Raw genomic sequence first — 20,303 nt, forward strand, 5'->3', positions numbered from 1 at the left:
CAAAACAAGACATCAAAATTTCATGAGGATGTTTATTGGTTACATTTCAAAGAAAGACAATTTTTATCAAACGTTGTAGCTGCTAATTAAGTAAGTTTGCCACAATCAAAAGCAGCCTTCTTAAGGAAAAGGCCACTCAAGAACTTAGCCAATACACGGTCTCTGATAAAATTCAACACAGCCCCATCCCACATAGTGTATTGAACCTGACATATATGCTGACCAAACAAGATCAATGCTTCTCCATCTCCTCTCCTAATTGGAATAATTTTCCACCCCTTTGCGGATTCTTTGCTGCTAATTCTCTTGCGGTTCTCCTCTCAAGGCGGCGGCTAGAACCCTGGCCAAAACGATACTGTCTTTGATACTCACGGGAAATTTCGGGTCCGATCCCAACGAGCGTCACTAGTTCAGACGTGGGCTTTAAGATTACCCTGATCCTGAAATCAAGAATAAGACCGTTAGAAGGGGACCATGAGGGTGTCCTGGCGTAGCCCCTCCGACGCTCAAGTCAGAGACTGAGGATATATGGGGTGAGCAGCTAAGGGTGCTGCTGAAAACAATATAGTGAATGAATCAACNAATTGGAATAATTTTCCAACCCTTTTCGGATTCTTTGCTGCTTATTCTCTCGCGGTTCTCCTCTCAAGGCGGCGGCTAGAACCCTGGCCAAAACGATACTGTCTTCAAGTGCCGAACAACCCCCTTGGGCTAAATCAGGTGTCATAGGATGAAACGCGTCACCGGCAACACAAACATTTTGTTTTCTTATGTTTCCCCACAGCAAATTCCAAGAATGTCTAAATCTTATGGGGGCATATTCCAGATTTGTTGCATCAGTTTCTTCAATCAAGCTTCTGATTTTATCAGGAACTTTTCCAAGAGTGTTCATGATATGTTGTTTCAGCTTCAGTCGATCCTCCACTATTTCTTTGTCTGCACCATATTTTTTTGAAAGTATAATTTCAGAAAACCAACAAGAAACAAAAGAAATTGCTTTCAAGGTTTATAAACGTCAAGCATAAATTTTCATTTGAAAGAACATTTGTATACATATTACACCTTGAGGGAGACGAAAGGAGTAAAACCAGTAAATGATGTGATCATCACATGGTATGACACCAAATTTGACACCCTTTCCGAAGAATAGCATAAGCTTCGGTTCCAATCCATGACCGTTCTTAAATTCTACGAAGCTCCTAACCACTGGTCGGCCTGCAGAAGAAGCTTCACTGAGGCCTAGATATTTTGCCACGATAGAGTTCACTCCATCACACCCAATCAACACCTACTTACACAAATAACACAGTTTAGTATTTCATTTCATTCTCAGATAGTAGTAACATTTTTGTCGTCTCCCAAGAATGAAAACTAATATGGATCCTACCTTGGCTATTAGAATGGTTCCATCAGCTAGATGTAAAGACTTGAAGCCATCTGAATCTTGAATTTGAACCACTTTGGAGGAATACTTAATTGTCCCCCTTGGAAGTTCATTTTCCAGTGTTTCTAGCAGCGTCTTTCTATTAACCACGTACGAGTCACCCCGGCGTATCAATACCATTGATATGAACAGAGCAAATCTTGCAACCAAGATCACACTCTGACCTGATTAATGGCTTTTAAAAGATAATCATTTGACCAGAAATCCGTTAGTACTTACTCTGACTCTGCGGGGTTAATAGGTATGTCTGCAGTGATATCAGCAGAAATTAAAGATGTAGCCATGATGCTGCACAAGAAGGAAACGAACGATTCTTCAGAAACCAACAAGGCAAACAATGTGAGCCAGTTTGGAAAATTAACACTCGGTTAGACCCAGTAAGTTGTGTGTGTTTTGCACGAAGGATCTGCCCAATGCACCCAAGTGCATCTATTGCTTTCCAAGCATTTGGCCATGTTCCAATAAAGTATCCTGTCGTTCTTAAGGAGTCTGCTGATTCCAACACCAAACTCCGGATTCCCAACCTGTGAACAGTGAAACAAATATATATTATCAAGTGTTGATCTTGGACAATGTTATTTTATGTGACAGGTCGAACTACATTTGTTCTCTATTGTTTTTGGTTCCTAATTTTTTGAATAAATGTTAAAGAAACCTGTGAAGCCCCAAGGCTGTTGCCAGGCCAGCAATTCCAGCGCCAACAATCACTACACCCTCCACAGCTTCCATCTTTATTATATCATATTTGAGTCTCACTTTTCCACAATATATATACACTTGAAGTTGGCTCTAACTTCTTGACAGACTCACAGCATGCATGTGTCATAATTGCCAAATTTGATTGCAATTTTTAAATAAATAGATGCTTCCATGTTCCAAATTTTGGGTAATAGTCAAATCAAGAACTGCTCTTTGAGAATTGTTTCATATAGTGCAATAGGAATTCGACAGCTATTAATCAGATTTGGCTACGAATCTAAAAATAATTATATTTTTCATTTTCTCCTTAACGATTTATTCTCGTCCTCCTTAAAAAATGTAAAATTTTTTGTGCCCTCCAACCTCTATTTTTGTGGCTCGTCCTTCTAAGCCCTTAATTCAAAGACTACAAGGGGATCATGTTTAGTTTTTCACATAGGCCAACAACACATTGAACTACATGGATTAATTGTTGGGTACTAACAATAAGATGGCATGAACAAATCCCTCGTTAGCTAAGAACAACGATACCGCTTGGTTCATGTGATAATCCCATCCCATTATCCCAATTATCCAATGTTTGATACGAGGACACCCAGTTGTCCCTGGTCCCCGACAAGTTAGGAATCTTGGCAGATCTCGACTTCAATCAACTGGATTGGAATTTCTTTTGAGTACCGTCCACGTGAAAAACTAGACGAAACAGTTCAATTTACAAGCAGAGACTTGGGACCCCTTTTGTTTTGTTGGCTCTATGTACTTTTTTAAAAAATAAAGGACAAAGATTTGGCACTTTTTTTTTTTTTTTTGAATAGACAAAGATTTGGCACTTGATTTTGACTCTTCAAACATTATTTTCTGTTCAAATTTTAAAATTGATTATTTAATTAAATGTAATTTTTTTACATTCAATATATTTTTTAAAAATAAAACAATTCGTCAATGCACATAAATTGTATTTTACTTGCAATCAATAAAATAAATAATATGAGGCAAATATAGTATGAAACTAAATTTTTATATTTTTTTATTTTTTAAAAAATTTAATTCTTGAAAAGGAATATATTGTTTATAGCTTCAAAATTATTTTGATTTAATTACTTTATTAATAAAATATTTTAATTTTTTTTTTTTGTCTTTCATTTTCTTTTACCTCTTAGAGCAAGTACACCGGTGAGATGAAGTTGGAGAGATCTCGTGTTGATGTCAGCGTTGTGACTTCATCTCGCGTCCATACACAGTGGTGACCGGTGAGACGATGTTGAAATATTAATTTTTTTTATTTTTTTCGATTAATTTTTTATTTAAAAATTTAATAAAATTGCACATAATTATAACAAATTAAAATTGAAAAAATTGCATGTATAATTAAAAATAATTAAATCTAATTAACAACGAACACAATAAATTACTGACTGATTTTTTGAATGTGTAAGGAGATCAATTTATAGGAGTATGGTTAGATTTAAAAAAATATGGCCGTTGATATTTTTCAGATTTTTTTTAAAAAAAATTCAGTTTATTTTTTTTCCATTATTTCGAATTTTTTTACGATTTTTAAAATTTTGCTTTTTTACTTTTAAAGATCGGAATTGATCCTGGCCATTGATATGCAACGACCATATCATCTTAGCAATTCTTTCTACTAGTACACCGATGCACGCGTTGAGTGTTTGTATAATATTAAAAAGACTAGGAATTGAACCTACAACTTGATGCTTAGAAAATAAAAACTTTATCCTCTTAGCTACATGAGAGTTGCTTAAAATTTTTTACACTTTATTTATATATATATAATATAATTATTAAAGCAGACCATTGCACTAAAAGTTTGTTACTCTAGGTGTCTCGTACTTAATAATATAGCATAGATTTTTATTATTTTTTTAAATGGTTGTTGATTTAACTTTTAATTAAAAAAAAAATTTAAAAATACAGGTACACTTCACCGCTAGGAGAGTCTGCACATGCGGTCCACCATCCTCGCACGCGGAAACAGATCCACGACCCTTGGAGGGCTAGGAATTGCAATGGCCGATGAAGCACTCGCTTGATAATCTGGTTTCATCTATCATCGTACATGCTCTTATTACATGCGTAACCAAGATGCATACACCTTTTATTACAAATCTCACTTGTCTCATCCAACAAACCAAACGTACCAGTTATCAAACTTTATTTCATAAAACACCTCGAATTGTTGTATGTTGATTCTAACATTTACAACAAAGAATTAAAAATGCCCAAGCTGTTGGAACAAGGACTTGACGCAAACAAGTAAAGTTGGAGAATGATCGAAAAAGGGTACGCGACCCATCAAGAATGAACTAATTGAGCTGAGCAGTCCCAATAGGAACAAATAGTAACATAATTCTCTCCACACGATTCCAATTTCTTGATTCGTAGAATCGTAAACGGGATTATAAGTTGTTGGATCTAGTTCGTCTACGATTTGTACTAGACTTTTCGATTTTGGCTCACAGGCAGAACTGGAACGAAGAAAATTATTGCACAACAAAACATAAAAACCACAGAGGCTTAGTCGACAATATGCTAAAACAATACATACATTAACTATGGAATGATAATTCATACATTAACCTGCCACTGAGTCTCACCACTGATAAAAATAAATTAAAAGCTCTCAAATTATGATAAAACGGACTTACAAAGTTGTTTCTTGATTGGTATCACAAAAGTATATAAAATGAGATACAGTTTTTACGTACAAGACCAAATTTTTTTTCCAGAAACGATGCTTTCTAGGTGCTATCAGGAATTTTAGCATCATAATCATGGGGAACCTGCATGGATTCGATAAAGATATTAGCTAGCGTTTGAACAAGTTAAAGAAATGGAAAAGAGAACACGTACCATAAATGAGGCTGTGATCATCTTTCCAGCAAACCATCTACCGTGGAATGCTCGTTGTGCAGCAGTTGAAGATTGAGTATTTTCGAACTTCAGATATACACACCCAGCAGAATTCCTACCAGCCAACAAAAAACGGAAAAAGAAAACCACACCAAGTGAATTTTCCATCCAAATCTGAGGGAATGTAAAGTGTCTTAAAGCTTCAACATTTTAATGAATGTGTAGGAATAAGGATTAACTTGTGTATGTCGAAAGTTACCATTATCGAATTTGAACTTTAGAAAGTAATCATAGTTTCGCAATCAAGAAATTCCGTACACAACTAACAGTCTAAACAAAAGAACAGTGAAGGCACAAATTTATAGGAATGACAACCGGAAATCCAAGAGCTTAAGACAATAACTTACTTGTCCACATAAATATGCTTTAATTTTCCAAACTTTGAACATTCAACCTGCACGTCTTCCTTTACATCAAGATCAAAGTCTGTCTCAGCCTGCAATCAAGAAACAATCAAGATGTTTATTGATCCCAACAACCAATAAGAAAAGGCAATGCAGAATAAGATTCGCTCAACAAACCTCAGAGTTTGGGTCAAACATGTTCTTCAGCAACAGACATTCACTGGGAACACCAACAGAGTCTATGGATGGACCTGTAACAGCAGGAATAGAAAGAACTGCAGCAGCCAAACCAGGAGGCCCATGCGCAGAAGATGATCCAACCGGTGCTGATGGTAAAGAAAGGCCAGGGCTATCAACAACAGGAGAGCCAAATGAACCGATTATACTGGGAAAGTGTAAATAAATTGCTGCATCAAACCCTTCAAGTAAATTCCAAATAGAATGGTATTAAACCTTGATGCAGTTCCAGTGCGGTCCAATTTCTGCATGAGAAGCGCTCGAGACTGTGCATTCAAGGACTGCCAACCAAAGAGAAAAGGTCAGCATTTTGAGAATTGAAATATAAATATATAAATCATACGGCAATGAGACAGTTAATTTCAACAGAGAAATGATTTCGCAGGATAAGCAGACACAAGTTCACAGAATTCTAAAAAACTGCTAAATTATGTTGATGCTCAGAAGTTATGAAAGCTAAGTAGTAGGTGTTAGAACGGAAAAAAAAACTAATTGGAATCAATCTGTGACAAGTTAAAAGAATTATCACAATATAAAGGGCAGAAGAGCGAGCCACAGGTAAGCAATCACAAGCAAATATAGCAACTAGAAAGCAAAATAAGAATGTGCTCAAACAAACTAACCAAGCCACTGCCATCGTCATCATCAAGATCAGTAATATTTGCCCCAGCATTTTGGATACCAAATTGGTCTGTGACAGCAGAAACCTACAAACAGAGAAAAACCCAAAAACAATTCTACTAAAAGCATTTCCAGTACAGTGCATAAACTGTCTAGTCGTACTAAAATAATGTAAAGGTGATAGAAAAGAACATTATAAATATCACATTAAATACTTAAACTATACCGCATTTGCAATACCAATAGATGACAGTAAAAAAAGGACTCGTGATACCAAAGCTTCACATGCTTCAGTAGGTCAACAATATATAACGAAAAAAATATTAGGATGAGACCTCATGGTCATAAGTTTCAATGAGATGCTGTTCAACACACTTCTCAGCAACCGCAAAACTGAACCCAACTTTGTACAAATTGAAGAAATTATTAAATACAAGAAACTGCACGAGAATAACAAGCAAGAAGAATCACATCCAGAATTATGGGACAAACATGAAGATTGAGATAAAAGATTCCCAATCTAAAAAGTAGAATCATCCGTAGACACCACATTCATATAAATATGGATGCTCCAACAATTAATTAAGTTAAAGAAACCATTCAATTTTCTAGTAAATGAATTTACCAGTACTTGGTCAGACGTAATTGAGTTATCTACCCCCTTCTAATACCATGACAATAAAAGGTTACGTACTTTCCAACCTAACACTACGGGTATAAAAGGTTACATGCTTTCGGCTTTCCAACTTCAGTCATACACGCACACAAGCATTTTTATACATGGAAAAGCAAAAGAACCAGTAGTTTGCACCTACTCTCCTTAGACAAATAACAAATGAGATGGGAATGAAAAGTATGTATCAAAGTTTCCTATTGTGACTGAAGCCTGTACTAAACAAATACCGATCACTGGTAATTTTCACAATCAGTTAGAAATGAGGCCAATAATACCCAAAAATGATGTGCAAAAGACTCTGAGTATTATCTTGTCACAAGAAATCTAAATTCCGAATGACACTAAACACTTTCCAATATGTTCACCACTCAAAAGAGTGAAATTATTTACATCTGATCATCCTTCAAGTTAGAACGGAAACAGAGAAAACACCTAGACATCTCTCTGGGATCGAAAATTTTAATGCAGAGGAATATAGGAAGTTTCATTACCTTGATTACTCGACCTCCAATCTTCAGTTGCTCATTTAGATTTTGAGCAGCATTTGCATCTTCTAGACGTGTAAACTGCAGAGAACCAATGTTAGATAGGTATTTGCTGTGAGCTTGTCTATATGACGACAACTTTATGTTGCACCTGGAACAGCATACCGGAAGTATAAATGTCCTCAGGCTGCCACAATCAAAGTCGATGCATAGCGTAAGCAAACTAAAATCACCTGTATAAATGCATAACCCTTGCAATTCCCAGTCCCTAGGTCAGTGGGCATCTGCAACAGTTCGACAGCTCCAAAAGGTTCAAACACCTAAAATCCATGCCCAAAACGTGAATCATAGTTAAATTCATAAAATAGAATAGCCTAAGAAATTAAACCATTTAAATCACAACAAAAAAGATACACACCTGGCGAAGCTGATCTTCTTTGATAGTGACTGGCAGATTGCCAACATACAGCCTTCTAGCTCCCCCTGAATATGGACCAAGTCCACCTTCACCAGAAGCAACAGGTGTAGATTGAACAAGATTCTTTTCAGCCTCTGATGGTTTAACCATCACTGGCTGGCCAAGAAGATGCTGGCCACAGAGAGCTATAGCCATGGGAACTGACATGACGTCATAAAATTCAATGTATCTGAAAAATATACATAATAAAAGGTACAAAATCAGGAATCTATGAGACAGAAAAAGACATGCTCACACATTTATGCATAACTCATAATATTAGAGTAACTCGTAATATTAGAGTACAGTTAACTATGACCGGACACATTTTCTGCAACATCTAGATGGAAATACATAAAATGTATCACATTTAAAATGACAGTTGTAATAATCATCTACAACAAAAATCAGTTGAATCAAAATGTATTTTACGGAGTTTCAAAAATATTGGGAAAACGGAAAAATTAAGCATATTCTCATGTTAACCAGTTTAATCTCAGTCCAAAGGGACTTCACCAAACTTATTCTCGAAATTAGACATTCTCAGCTGTACCTGTGGTTCTAAATTACAAAGTGAAACCTCAAACCCAAGCAACATACATCAGACTAATTTAAAGTAAACTGCCAGACAACCAGCCATAAACATGAGAAATAATTCTACTGGTATCTTAGTCAAATGCAATAGGACATGACGTTAACTTTCCAGGATTCATATCTAAAAAGCGATAATTACCCAAATCCTTTGGAGCGTCTGGAATTGCGATCCATTATTAGCTGTACATCTCTGACCTAGAAACATCAAATCAAAACTACTGTTTTAACAAAAAAAATGTTAAAAAAACTGTAGCTCTAGCTGTACATCTCCGACCTCATAACCTCATGTGGAAATACGTTACTTCTAAATAATAAAAAGTAAAAGCATGAAGGTTTGCTGAAGTTTTATATCAAAAAGAAGTAAAAACAAAATCAAAACTCTCCAAATGGGGAAAAAACGATAAACTCTCCAAGGAACCAGGCACATGCATTTTCTTATCTCAACGAGGGCCAATAATTCATACTTAAAGGATATACAAAATAAAAATCTAGCTTGCATGGTAAGCTTCGTTTGCTCTGTTATACATAGTTTTTCTATAGATAGATATCTTAGAGAGAGCAACGATACGTTAACCCAAGATTAGTTCAACATAACTATTTTGCTACTTAGGTGGTAATGATGCAACAGCATAATGCATCACAAGACCAAAAAGCAATTGTAAGTCAACCTTTTAACAAGAAAGATCACATAAAATAACTCATCAAACAAGAAGGACAACCTTGCCAGCCCTAGAGAAGAAATTATAGACGTCTCTTTCACTTGCCTTCAAAGTGATCTACGGAAATTGTAAGAGGCTGAGTTAGAGAGCTTCCAGATATAAGCAAACAACAGAGAAATGCTTATTTTGTGGTTCAACTACCTGATAAGCAAAAACTGTCCTTTGATCTCGTTCAGGATCAGCTACTGCCCCTTCCTCTTTTTTCTGTTTGTATCTTCTGTAGAACAAGAAAAACTTGAAAGTTAAGATATACACCTCCACATTAATAAAAATAATCTTGCTATTTAACCCATTATCAGCACCCAGGACAAACGGCATAGCCAAGTATGAGTAAATGCTTTCCTCCTTACAAAGTAATCAATCAAGTGGAAGGTTCCACATTTATAAAAGAGAGTAATTCCAAAATGTGAGTAAAATTTTCTCCAGTATGCTTAAAAGAGGCCATAGTCAAGATCATAATCCTGCAGGCAACTCCAGAGAGTCAATATGCTGTACAGCTATTGTACATTTGGTCAAACAAGAAACTTCTGGATGATTAAGCAATAAGACCAACCTGGGATTAAAGTGGCAATTAAGAGAAATGTGAACACGGAAAAACTTCAGGCATTGAACTAACAACGGGCCTGTCCCTCTATGGCAAACCTAATGTTACATTTGGCACCACCATATTAAAGAACAATATTTTACTTGAAAGTGCAAAATAAGTAAATCATAGGCATAGCTAAATTAGAAAAAATGGTACAGCAACACTGACAAGCAGTGACAATTTCAGGTACACATACATAAACACTCATAAAATCCATAATCCATAAACATAAAAATCAAGCATCAATCATCATGATTTAGATGCTGCTTTCAACCAACAAAACGGAAATATTATGCGTGACAAGTCTTTAAAGGGGAGGGAGAGAGAGAAACTTCCACTGAAAAGACTTAAGTACACAACTTTTCAAGTCAATGAGCACATCTAATGACCAATAAGAAAGCAGAAAAATAACTTAATCATGTTCATCCGAAAAGACCCAAGCAGCCTATCTATAGCCCATCAAGTATCTCCCATTTCCATCCATGTCAGTATTTTGGTGTGTCAAGCCCACTGAGTGCCCGACCAAGTACATGTCATCTGTTCTCAACAAACATAGACCAAATACATACTTTCATACTGTTCTGCCACCAGTTTCTGTCAACAACGCAGGCAATTATTCTCCAAGTGTCGGGCTCCTCTCTGTAGCACCTTACTGCTTTACCATTGTTAGTGCAGATTTTCAGTTAAATGTCGCTGCCATAAAATTCCCCACTGTTTGCCACCACACCATCAGTTAAGAACACTCATAATTTTAGATCTTCTGGAAGAAGATATTGCCTTGGTGTTTGACACCGTTGTGGATCAAAGCTGTTGGCATTAGGACCACATCGATCAAATGTGTTGGAATCTCATTGTTAGTTTTTCGTTCGACAGGTATAGGGTATCGAATTCTACAGACCTCACATTTGTTGCAATGGGACTTCGGGTGTGGCCCTGTCGTTGGTAGTATGTTGGGTACTTTATAGGTTTGAATAAATTTAATAATATGGAATTGAAACCTTAACAACGATCTAGACCATTGTTAAGGTTTCTAGATCATTGTTAAGGTTTCAATTCCATATTATTAAATCTAAAATGATTTAACAAAATATTGAGGGGTTTAACCAAAATAAGGTGAACCTTCTTACTAAAATGGTAGAATCAGTTCATCCATCAAGAAGGGCAGAATTCAATGCATAATTATTCTTTCAAGTGTTGTACAGCCTGCTGTAGCTTTATTTTTTTTATTAAAAAAATCAATAATTAACCTGCATACAGTTCAAAAAGGTTGGCCCGGTGGTCAGCCCAGGCATTCGCATGGGCAGCAGTATTCTAAAGGTCCAGGCAACTTTATTTTAAAGTCACCAAAGCACCTTTGACATTAAAAATATTTCTTTAAGAGGCTTTCAGTAGACATATAGACGGTTATTCTCTCAATATTTTATTCGGGATTTCAACATACATTTCTTGAATCTTTTTATTCAAGTTCCATATAAACTTCCTGAAAATTTGTGCACTGAGAAGACAAATTAAAGACACAAATAACCGTATTTAGGAATTTAACCTAATTTTACCAGGTAAATTCGGATTTAAGAGTTTTAAATTCTTTTTAAATTGTTGAATAACGTACCTAATTCTTATTTCCAATTCATTTGAAGCAGCTGGTGATAAACGGGAATCATTAAAAAAAATTATTTCCTAACTCCATCAGGTATCCATTAAATATTATTTTCAATAATTTTTTCTACAAGAGAAAGTGGATTGTTGTTGTAACTTTTCATTCGCTGTGTATAATTTTTGGTAGATGTAAATGTAAACAAAAAATTAACAAAATTTAGACAATTAATCATTGGATTTGTTTCCAGCAGATATGAATTTCCAGTTTGTTCATCGGAATTAAACTATAACTATACCCGTGAAGTATCAAAATCACTATTTCAACTAAGTTCATTTTTTCTACATGTTTATTTTTTGACTTATTACTACTAATTAATTATTTGCTTATTGAGCTTAGGATGACATCAACACCGATCTCATAGACCTCAAAATACTATTTTTACAGGCAACCCCGGTCCCATATACTCCAGCTTGAAGCCTGCACAGGCTTCATCTGTTGATTTTTAGAAAAACTAAGGAAAAATATTCCACTTTAGGATAAAACAGGTAGTAAAAAATGTGACATACAGCCGCTTTAAATTAACCGAATATTAGAATTAGCCACGTTATTTGAATTTTTTTTATATAAAATAGAACCTCGTAAATCTGAAAAAAAATTTATATATACACAAATACATATTTTAAGAAAAATAATAACAAAGCTTGCTTATGCAATCGGCAATAGGCTATTCAACTGACAGAGCACAAGGTAAAGTTTTTTACTTAGCTGCAGTAATGTCGCCAGTGTGAATCGAGGAATCACCATGCATTGAATTTTACAATTCTAAATGACAAAACTGATTTAGTCATTTAGTACAGGTGTTTACCTTAATAAGGTAAATCCCCTCCATTCACATTAATTTGTTAAATCATTTTAAAAACTAAAATATCAAATTAGAAACCCATTGCTAAGATTTTATTTACTGTCTGCTATCCATTTTATAATCTGACATCCGTTATACATAACTTATTCCAGAAAATTTTGAGAGAAATATTGGCGGTATGAATACCATGTAAATCAGTAAGGTCGATCTAGTAATATATTCCATATAAAGCAGCTTAATGCACAAAACAAAGATACGTGTAAAAAATCTATAGGTTCATAATGCATATCAAGTTAAACAGTCCATATTTATAACTTTATATGAATATCAAGTTAAACAGTCCATATTTATAATTTTATACTAAAGAGCTAGGAACTTAAGTTTACCTGGTGTCACGATCTCGATCTGCAAATTCCCTATCGACACGTCTTTCCTTATTATCCTTATCCACACTAAGTTGCCTATCGCTACCCTCCCTTTCCTGTTCATCTTGAAGCCTCTTTGAAAACCTGTCGCTCTGTCTCAAGTTCAACCTATCTCGCTCCCCTTCCCTTTTAGTTACCCCTTCATAGCCTTGGACGTGTTCTCTTTTGTTCCTGTTCCGATCATTTTCTTTGTCTCTCTCCCTCTCTCTTTCTCTTTCACGGTGCCTGTTCCTGCCTCTCTCTTTCCCGCTCCCTTCCTCCTTGTCTCTGTTTCTGAGATTCAGATTATTCTTGTCTTTCTCAATCTCTTCATCTCTTGAAGATAAACCATGATGAGAGACCCTGTTTTTTTCACGATTAGAAGTATCATCTTTTCCTGCCCTAGGATGCTTAGATGGGCGACTATAATCATCACGATCATAGTCATTATTTCTTTGCCTCAGCTTCCGACTCAGATCTTTCTCTTCAAACTCAACCATATCATCATCGCCATTTACCTTAAGCTCCAACCGTTCCTTCTCTGGATTTTCAACAGTACTTTCCAAATACTCGTATTCATCAAAATCCATTATAGATCAACAAATAAATAGAGTAACACTTTACCGCAACCAATTATCTGCAGCACACACCAATAAACTATTAAAATCTAAAACACTTAAACAAGTATTTTCATCAACTTTTTAATGAAGGTTTAAGTCACCAGCTTTGCTTATAGATAATTTAAATAGGTCAGAGGAGTATAGAAATTTAAACTATTATCAAAGAATTAAAACTTCAGAAGTAAAACATGCTTTAAAAGGAGGGATGAAAAATGGGGAAAAAAAAAAAGGTTGGAGTGGAATAGGATGATATTCCCATAGAGGTATGGAAGTGCCTAGGAAAACAGAGTGTTTCATGGCTTACAAAGTTATTTAACATGGTATTGAAAACGAAGAAAATGTCTCATCAGTGGAAAGTAAGTATTCTAATTCTTCAACAAAAAACAAAGGAGACAGTACAAAATTGTGCAAGTCATAGAGGCATTAAACTCATGAGCCATACCATGAGACTTTGGGAAAAAGTGATAGAAAGAAGACTAAGGAAGGAACCAAGTTGACCGAAATCAATTTGGATTCATACATGAAAGGTTGACGATAAAAGTTATACATCTTCTCAGACAACTAATTGAAAAGTATCGAAACCGAAGCAAGACTTACACATGGTATTCATCAACCTAGAAAAAGCGTACGATAGCGTCCCAAGGGAAATTATGCGGAGCATTTTAGAAAAAGAAAGGTGTTATAGTACTGTCTATTGAAGCAATTACAGATATATACGAGGATGAAATGATAAGAGTGAAGACTCCAAGGAGATTAACTGAAGAGTTGCCTATAAAGATAGATCAGCTCTAAATCACTAAGTTTTATACTGGGTATGGATGAACTCAATTGACACATCCAAGACACATTACCATGGTGCATATTGTTTGCACATGGCATTGTCTTGGTAGATAAGACACGTGAAGGAGTAAACACTAAGCTCAAATTTGGCGGAAAACATTAGAAGTAAAAGGTTTTAAACTTAGCGGAATAAAGACATAACATATGGAATTTAAGTTTAACACTATTGGAGTAGCATAACAATGATTAAGATAAGAGATGAGTTATTTGTAAGCGAGCCTTAAATATTTAGGATCCTTTTTGCAAAAGGATGGAGGGGTTGATAGAGAAGCATTACATATAATACAAGTATGATGGTTGAAATAGAGGAGTGTGTCAGACATTCTTTGTGATTGTAAGGTATCTCTAAAACTTAAGGGAAGTTTTACGAAACAGCGGTTAGACCTGCTATGTTTTATGGAGCTAAATGTTAGGCTATGAATCGAATCCACGAGCAGAAGATGAGAGACGTTGAGATGATGATGTTAAGGTGGATGTGTGGAAAGGGATAGACAAGATAAGAAATGAAAACATTAGAGACAAAGTAGGGGTTGCGTCTATTGAGGAAAAACTTGGAGAGAAGCGATTAAGATGGCAGACAATAAATGCCCTAACATGATTTGAGAACATGGCAAATAACAAATCATCCAAGGAAGAGGGAGCCCGTGATTAGTTATAAAACAAGATAAAATTCATTTAAATATAGATGAATATGATAGGGGACTAGCACCATAACATTGGAGGAATCAAACAGCTTACCCAATAAAAGCTTAATTGTTGTCATTCTTGTATAGAAATAAGTCGAATTATACCATCATTCATGACAACAATGACATGTGCTTTCTTTGAGAATTTGGTTCCAAGATTCAAAATATTGATAATATGAAATTAATTACGATGTTGCCAGTATGCACAGCTAAAAATAAAAACAAAAACAAAAAAATAAAATGCTACAGATTGACACACCACAACATCACCAAACAAACAAATAAACAGCAAAGCTCCCAAGTTTCTTACAAGTATGGAAAACTTGGATACAAAAGAGCGAGAACATACTTATCAATGTGAGCATACAAGACAAGAAGAAGAAAAAAAGGAACAATCCGGAGATGGAAACCTTCTCCAACTATGACAAAATCGAATTGCAAAAACTAATCGTCTATCCAAGGCGGAAGAACATAAATATAGGAAAATTTCGAATGAATACACATTTGAAAAACCCACAAATAAAACAAGCAGGCGAAATTTCTTAACATATAATTCAAGTTTGGCGACAAAGTACCGTGGAGGAACTCCAAGAGGGTTTAACAAAGAACTGTCGAGGGCTTCAGCTGAACGATGATTGAATTCAGGGGGTTTCATCTTTTATTGGGTCCCACAGAAAATTGTAAAAATCGAAATTTTCAATCATTTCCTTTAAATTTAAATGTACTTTCCAAAAAATTATGTACATTATTCACAAAAATTAGCTTTGTGAATTCTTGCCAATTCTAATTATCCAATTTAAAATTTATAAATATCATTAACAAGCCTATACAATAATAACTATTTACGGAATAATCTTGTTATTTATATATTCTTTTAAATCTTTCAATATATATATTTTAAAATTTTTGGAATACCATTATTAATTGCTAATAATGATAATAAAAATACTATTTTAAAATGTTAATATCCTAGCATCTCAAATGTGTTAAATTTTATATATATATATATATATATATAAGAATGTTACCCTACACACCATTTGGTGTGTACCTCGGTGGGCGCCGCTGAGTTGGCGCCCACCTCATTATTATTTTTAGTAGTTTTAAAAAAATTATAAACAAAATTCGGAGGAATAACTTCTCAACATTAAAAACTTCACACCTCCCTTCTCCACCTCAACAATCGGCAACCCCCACCGAACAGCACCACCGCCGTCTCTCGCAGCCAAGAGAATCTCCCTCCCAAAAAATAATCGATCGACACTTACCCATCGCTTCACCGTCCCAATCTCCGCCTTAGGATATAAACTCATCCACCACCCGATCTCCGCCATAGTTTCCCGATCTCCGCCAAAAACCAAGGTATGCACCGCTTACCTCTCTTCTTGTTTATTTGTTGAACAAATTTCTTTTTATTGAAATAATTAGGGCATAGTGACGTCGGTGAGGCCGGTGGAGAAGCTTCTAAAATACTCTTTCAAGAACAAGAGCTTACTGGAGGAGGCACTCACTCACTGAGGATAATGAAATTGAAGGAGCAAAGCATAAGTTGCATGAGCTATGTGTCAAGAAGAAATGGCCCAAACCAAATTACAAGTAAGAGTTTTCCTGCTGGAAGCACATTGTGTTAAAATTTATTGCATCTGTAGACAATTAAGTAGATTAAGACATAATCGTGTTTGTGATAAATTCATACCTTGCATTCCATTTGAATTAGTTTATTTTTCGTCGTTATGTTATGTTGCTGATCTCTTCATATATTATATTTATGTGTAGGATCCAAGAAGAGGTTGGTCTGGCTCATAAGAAGAAGTATATTTGTTCTGTTGAAATTGAAATTACTGAAGGTATAATCTTTGTCAAGGGGAATGAGAAGTCAAAAGTGAAAGAAGCGGAGAACTCTGCAGCTTCGGCAATGCTACCTGGACTGCAAGAGTCTTAGTATCTGTGAAGTAAAAAAAATTCCATTGTATTTAAATTGCTGAAACAATTTGTGCCAGGGGAGTGCTTGTATGAACTGTAATTATATTTGTTTCTGGTGATTTATTGTGCGAAATCATCAATACTATTTATTTAGCAAAAATGTGTTTCCAACCATTTGAAATGCTTTAACTATTGTCTCCCTAAACTCTACACTTTTTATCCTTATATTCTGCCTCTCAATGTACAAAGCCCTGGCTGCCAAATGTTCCTTTGCAATTGAAATGAAGAAAACACCAGTCAAGAAAATCATGAATACATTTATTACAGCTTTGTGTATCCATCACACAACATCCTTATTACCAAAAGCTGTTAAAAAAAACCAAGCAACCCAAACTAATCAATAGAATAGAAAAACAATTCTGAAAATCAAATAACTAAACAAACGCCAAATAGTAAAGAACTTATCTATCTCATTGTTGGAATTGAATGAAAAAAATGAACAAAAAATAATAGTCATCTACAACATGACGCATTAATGATTTTCATTCGTCCAAATGTATTCCAGTTGTCCACATGTTGTTAGAACCTGCAATAATAAAGATAATTATAAATGTCAATCTTTTAATGCGAAACTTTTGTTTATAAAAGATGAAGCATTTCAAGTACCAGTCATCGATGCAAAATCTTCTTCATTTGTGTTGTCATCATTGTTATGATGATTATCTACAGTTGATCTGGTAGATGATAAATAGTCATATTTACAAAAAAATAATGAGATTAATTGGTTTTTAAAAATATTATAAAACAAACAAAAAATTAATCAACGTATACCTGTCATGCAAATTTGGACAGTTGCGCTTGTCATGTGACACACCTCGATGCCCGCATCCACGACATATCCTGGTCTTCGAGGTTGACTTCTCTTTTGATGATTTCAACCTCTTCCCGCATCCTTTTGTTCTTACTTCAGAAGGATCGGTAATACCAAAGACCCCATCCATGATTTTCTTCTTTTGACTTCCATTGCTGAATGTTCTACTAATGTTAACCTCTTTAATTTTTTTTAAAATATAATCTAATTGTTCATCTAAGAAGTTTGTTCCTTCATCAGTCAATGATGCATCATCAATTACTACAGAAGCTTTATAGGATAACCTCGAGTGTCTTGACATCAAACACATTTTCGGATCTTCGATGACATTTTGCTCAGCCATAGCATATATTGCTCCAACCTTTGCATCTCGTGTCCACCGTTTGAGTATATACTTATCAGGCAATTGAAACACTTGGTTGATACGAAAAAAAGCTAACATATGTCTGCATGGTATGCCCTCAAACTCAAATTTCATACAACTACATGATATATAATCCAACTGTTTATTATGAGTGAGCGTCCTTGATTTGGAGGAAGAACAAGTTTGAAAATTCATCACATTGTAAACCACTAATTCAGCTCCTACACATACTTGTTGCACGTAATAACCATGACTCTCACACATTTCACTTTGAAACTCCACATATTTTTTTTCGTATACACCTTAACCATTTGAGCTTCCATTGGCCAGTTTGTCTTGATCTTGGGATGCTCATTCATATCAATATGGTCAGCAACTAACTCATTGTGCCTTTGGTGCCGGAGTGCCCTATTGAAACGGGTGATAAAATCCATCAATGAATTCTTATTAGAGACGTACCTCTTGAAAAATGCATGTGAACTTTCAGATCTCTGACTACTTGACATTCCAGCACAAAATATATGGTTAAAATATATTGGCACCCACTTCTGTCGCAATTCATACATCAATGACAACCAATCATTTTGCTCCAAGTTAGCACACTTGATAACATCTTCCCACGACTTCTCAAATTCATCAGGTGTTGTGGAATTTTGAATGACATTCTTTATGCTTCGATAATGGTCACGAAAAGTCATAGGGTTTAATTTATCTGGGAATTTGTTCAATATGTGCCACAAACAATATCGATGCACTGTTTTAGGGAAAACTTGTGCAATGGCTTTCGCCATAGCAGGATCTTGGTCAGTGATTATCACGTTTGGTGCACCGTTAGGCATTGCTTCTATGAATTTGTTAAACAACCAAACAAAAGACTGAGTTTTCTCGTCAGTTAAAAAACCGCAACCAAACACAATTGTCTGATGATGATGATTAACTCCCACAAATGGTGCGAAAATCATACCATATTTATTAGTGTTATACGTCGTATCAAACACCACAACATCACCAAATACACAGTTTGCCCTCCTTGACACAGGATCTGCCCAAAAACACATGCTAAATCTTTTATCTGAATAAGTCTCATAATCAAAGAAAAATGAGGAATTCTTGTCTTTCTCAGATGCAAAGAACTCAATCAGTGTTTCGGCATCGATACCCTTTTGTTCATCTCTTAGCTTTTTCTCAAAGTTTCTAATATCTCTTTCAGTACAACCTACATGCTCGGGCCCTCCATACTCTATTTCCAATAATCGCAGTTGTTGACAAGTTGGCACATTGGCTTCTGAAAACTGTTGAGTCAATGCTTTCTTTGATGCCGAAATATTACGATGTGAGCGTAGTAAATGCACCTTCGAAGGAGTCGAGAGTGGATGATTATGGCTTTCCATGAATGTACTGACAATCCAATTAGGACCAGTTTGTTTCTTGACAATTGAAATCTTTGACTTACATCCAGTTCTAACTTCGCCGCGAGCTCTTTCATTTTTCGGTTGATCACATTTTTCTTGTTTATTCGACCGATTTTCGTCTGTACGCCCTTCTTTAAAGCATACAAATTTCTTCCAAACAACTTCATTTGTTATCTTATTTTTCTTGCTATTGCTTATTCTTGCGCTAAATCCTGCTTCTCGTGCGTATTGGTTATAGAACAAAAATGCATCCTCTAATGATAAGAATTTCATCCCAATTTTTGACTTTCGATCGTCTGCAACTTGGGGAATGAATTGCTGATCATCACCGATATTTACTTCCATTGCTGAGAAATATGAAATTTTGGAAATGGTGGAAAAAAACAAGAAAATATAAAAACATCAAATTGTGTTATAATTCATACAAGCTACTATCTTTTATGATAAAAGGAGACAAAAAATAATAAAAATTCGAGAGAAAGTGTTCCACCAATCAGTCATGTTTTGTTCTAATTTAAAAAAAAAATCTGTTCAACGTAGCTCACTAAAATTAATTCCTAAGTTCAATGAAACTCAAACATCACATTGTTCCAACATAAATCGATTAACTTCAGAAAATATTAGGAGGGATCAGAGAATTAGAATAGATGTAGCAATTTAACATAAGATCCTCCAGGTAGAATCTGTCACACTCAACGAATCTGACTGATTCTTTAACATAATGATATTTTTATTGAAGATGATTAAGTGTCATGACTTAACAAGAATTCCTCGTTATTAAGCACGGCAAGAGATTTCATCAACCGCTTGGACGCTTTCAAGATACTAAATTAACACAAAGACCTGTTGCACAAACAAGGAATCATGCTACCTTCGAAGATTTTGCACTATACATCAGCGAATGAACTTGAATTTAAGATAAAAAAAA

General features: G+C 35.1%; 3 protein-coding genes and 1 long non-coding RNA gene across 9 annotated transcripts; 1 reads left to right on the forward strand and 3 right to left on the reverse strand.

The window, feature by feature from the left end:
- Positions 1 to 541: 541 nt before the first annotated feature.
- Positions 542 to 2,276, reverse strand: LOC140972561 (monooxygenase 2-like). The gene is made up of 6 exons (XM_073434969.1): positions 2,100 to 2,276; positions 1,819 to 1,968; positions 1,663 to 1,732; positions 1,388 to 1,546; positions 1,063 to 1,288; positions 542 to 936 (listed from the first exon to the last, which is right to left on the reverse strand). Exons 1-6 carry the CDS (start codon positions 2,171 to 2,173, stop codon positions 542 to 544), a joined length of 1,074 nt encoding a protein of 357 aa, XP_073291070.1. The 5' UTR covers positions 2,174 to 2,276.
- Positions 2,277 to 4,660: 2,384 nt separating this feature from the next.
- LOC140973698 (uncharacterized) lies at positions 4,661 to 15,504 on the reverse strand. Of its 5 annotated transcripts, none has more exons than XM_073436686.1 (14): positions 15,381 to 15,504; positions 12,642 to 13,296; positions 9,352 to 9,427; positions 9,211 to 9,267; positions 8,631 to 8,686; positions 7,859 to 8,087; positions 7,674 to 7,760; positions 7,447 to 7,521; positions 6,282 to 6,365; positions 5,875 to 5,939; positions 5,599 to 5,770; positions 5,425 to 5,513; positions 5,018 to 5,132; positions 4,661 to 4,947 (listed from the first exon to the last, which is right to left on the reverse strand). In XM_073436686.1, exons 2-14 carry the CDS (start codon positions 13,247 to 13,249, stop codon positions 4,906 to 4,908), a joined length of 1,755 nt encoding a protein of 584 aa, XP_073292787.1. In that variant the 5' UTR covers positions 13,250 to 13,296; positions 15,381 to 15,504; the 3' UTR covers positions 4,661 to 4,905. The 5 variants fall into 5 exon arrangements, with proteins under 5 accessions (XP_073292787.1, XP_073292788.1, XP_073292790.1 ...); XM_073436687.1 differs by having other exon boundaries at positions 15,353 to 15,465; XM_073436689.1 differs by lacking the exon at positions 15,381 to 15,504 and adding an exon at positions 15,216 to 15,357.
- Positions 15,505 to 15,918: 414 nt separating this feature from the next.
- Positions 15,919 to 16,688, forward strand: LOC140972239 (uncharacterized). 2 transcript variants are annotated; one of them, XR_012174479.1, is made up of 3 exons: positions 15,919 to 16,167; positions 16,234 to 16,401; positions 16,582 to 16,688. It is a non-coding gene; the product is annotated as an uncharacterized lncRNA (long non-coding RNA). The 2 variants fall into 2 exon arrangements; XR_012174478.1 differs by having other exon boundaries at positions 16,241 to 16,401.
- A 1,108-nt stretch (positions 16,689 to 17,796) lies between these two features.
- Positions 17,797 to 19,732, reverse strand: LOC140973699 (protein FAR1-RELATED SEQUENCE 5-like). The gene has a single exon (XM_073436691.1). It carries the CDS (start codon positions 19,718 to 19,720, stop codon positions 18,185 to 18,187), a length of 1,536 nt encoding a protein of 511 aa, XP_073292792.1. The 5' UTR covers positions 19,721 to 19,732; the 3' UTR covers positions 17,797 to 18,184.
- Positions 19,733 to 20,303: the final 571 nt, after the last annotated feature.

This window comes from Primulina huaijiensis, chromosome 3 (assembly GCF_012295235.1).
Source record: "Primulina huaijiensis isolate GDHJ02 chromosome 3, ASM1229523v2, whole genome shotgun sequence".
In the NCBI taxonomy this organism is placed as follows: domain Eukaryota; kingdom Viridiplantae; phylum Streptophyta; class Magnoliopsida; order Lamiales; family Gesneriaceae; genus Primulina; species Primulina huaijiensis.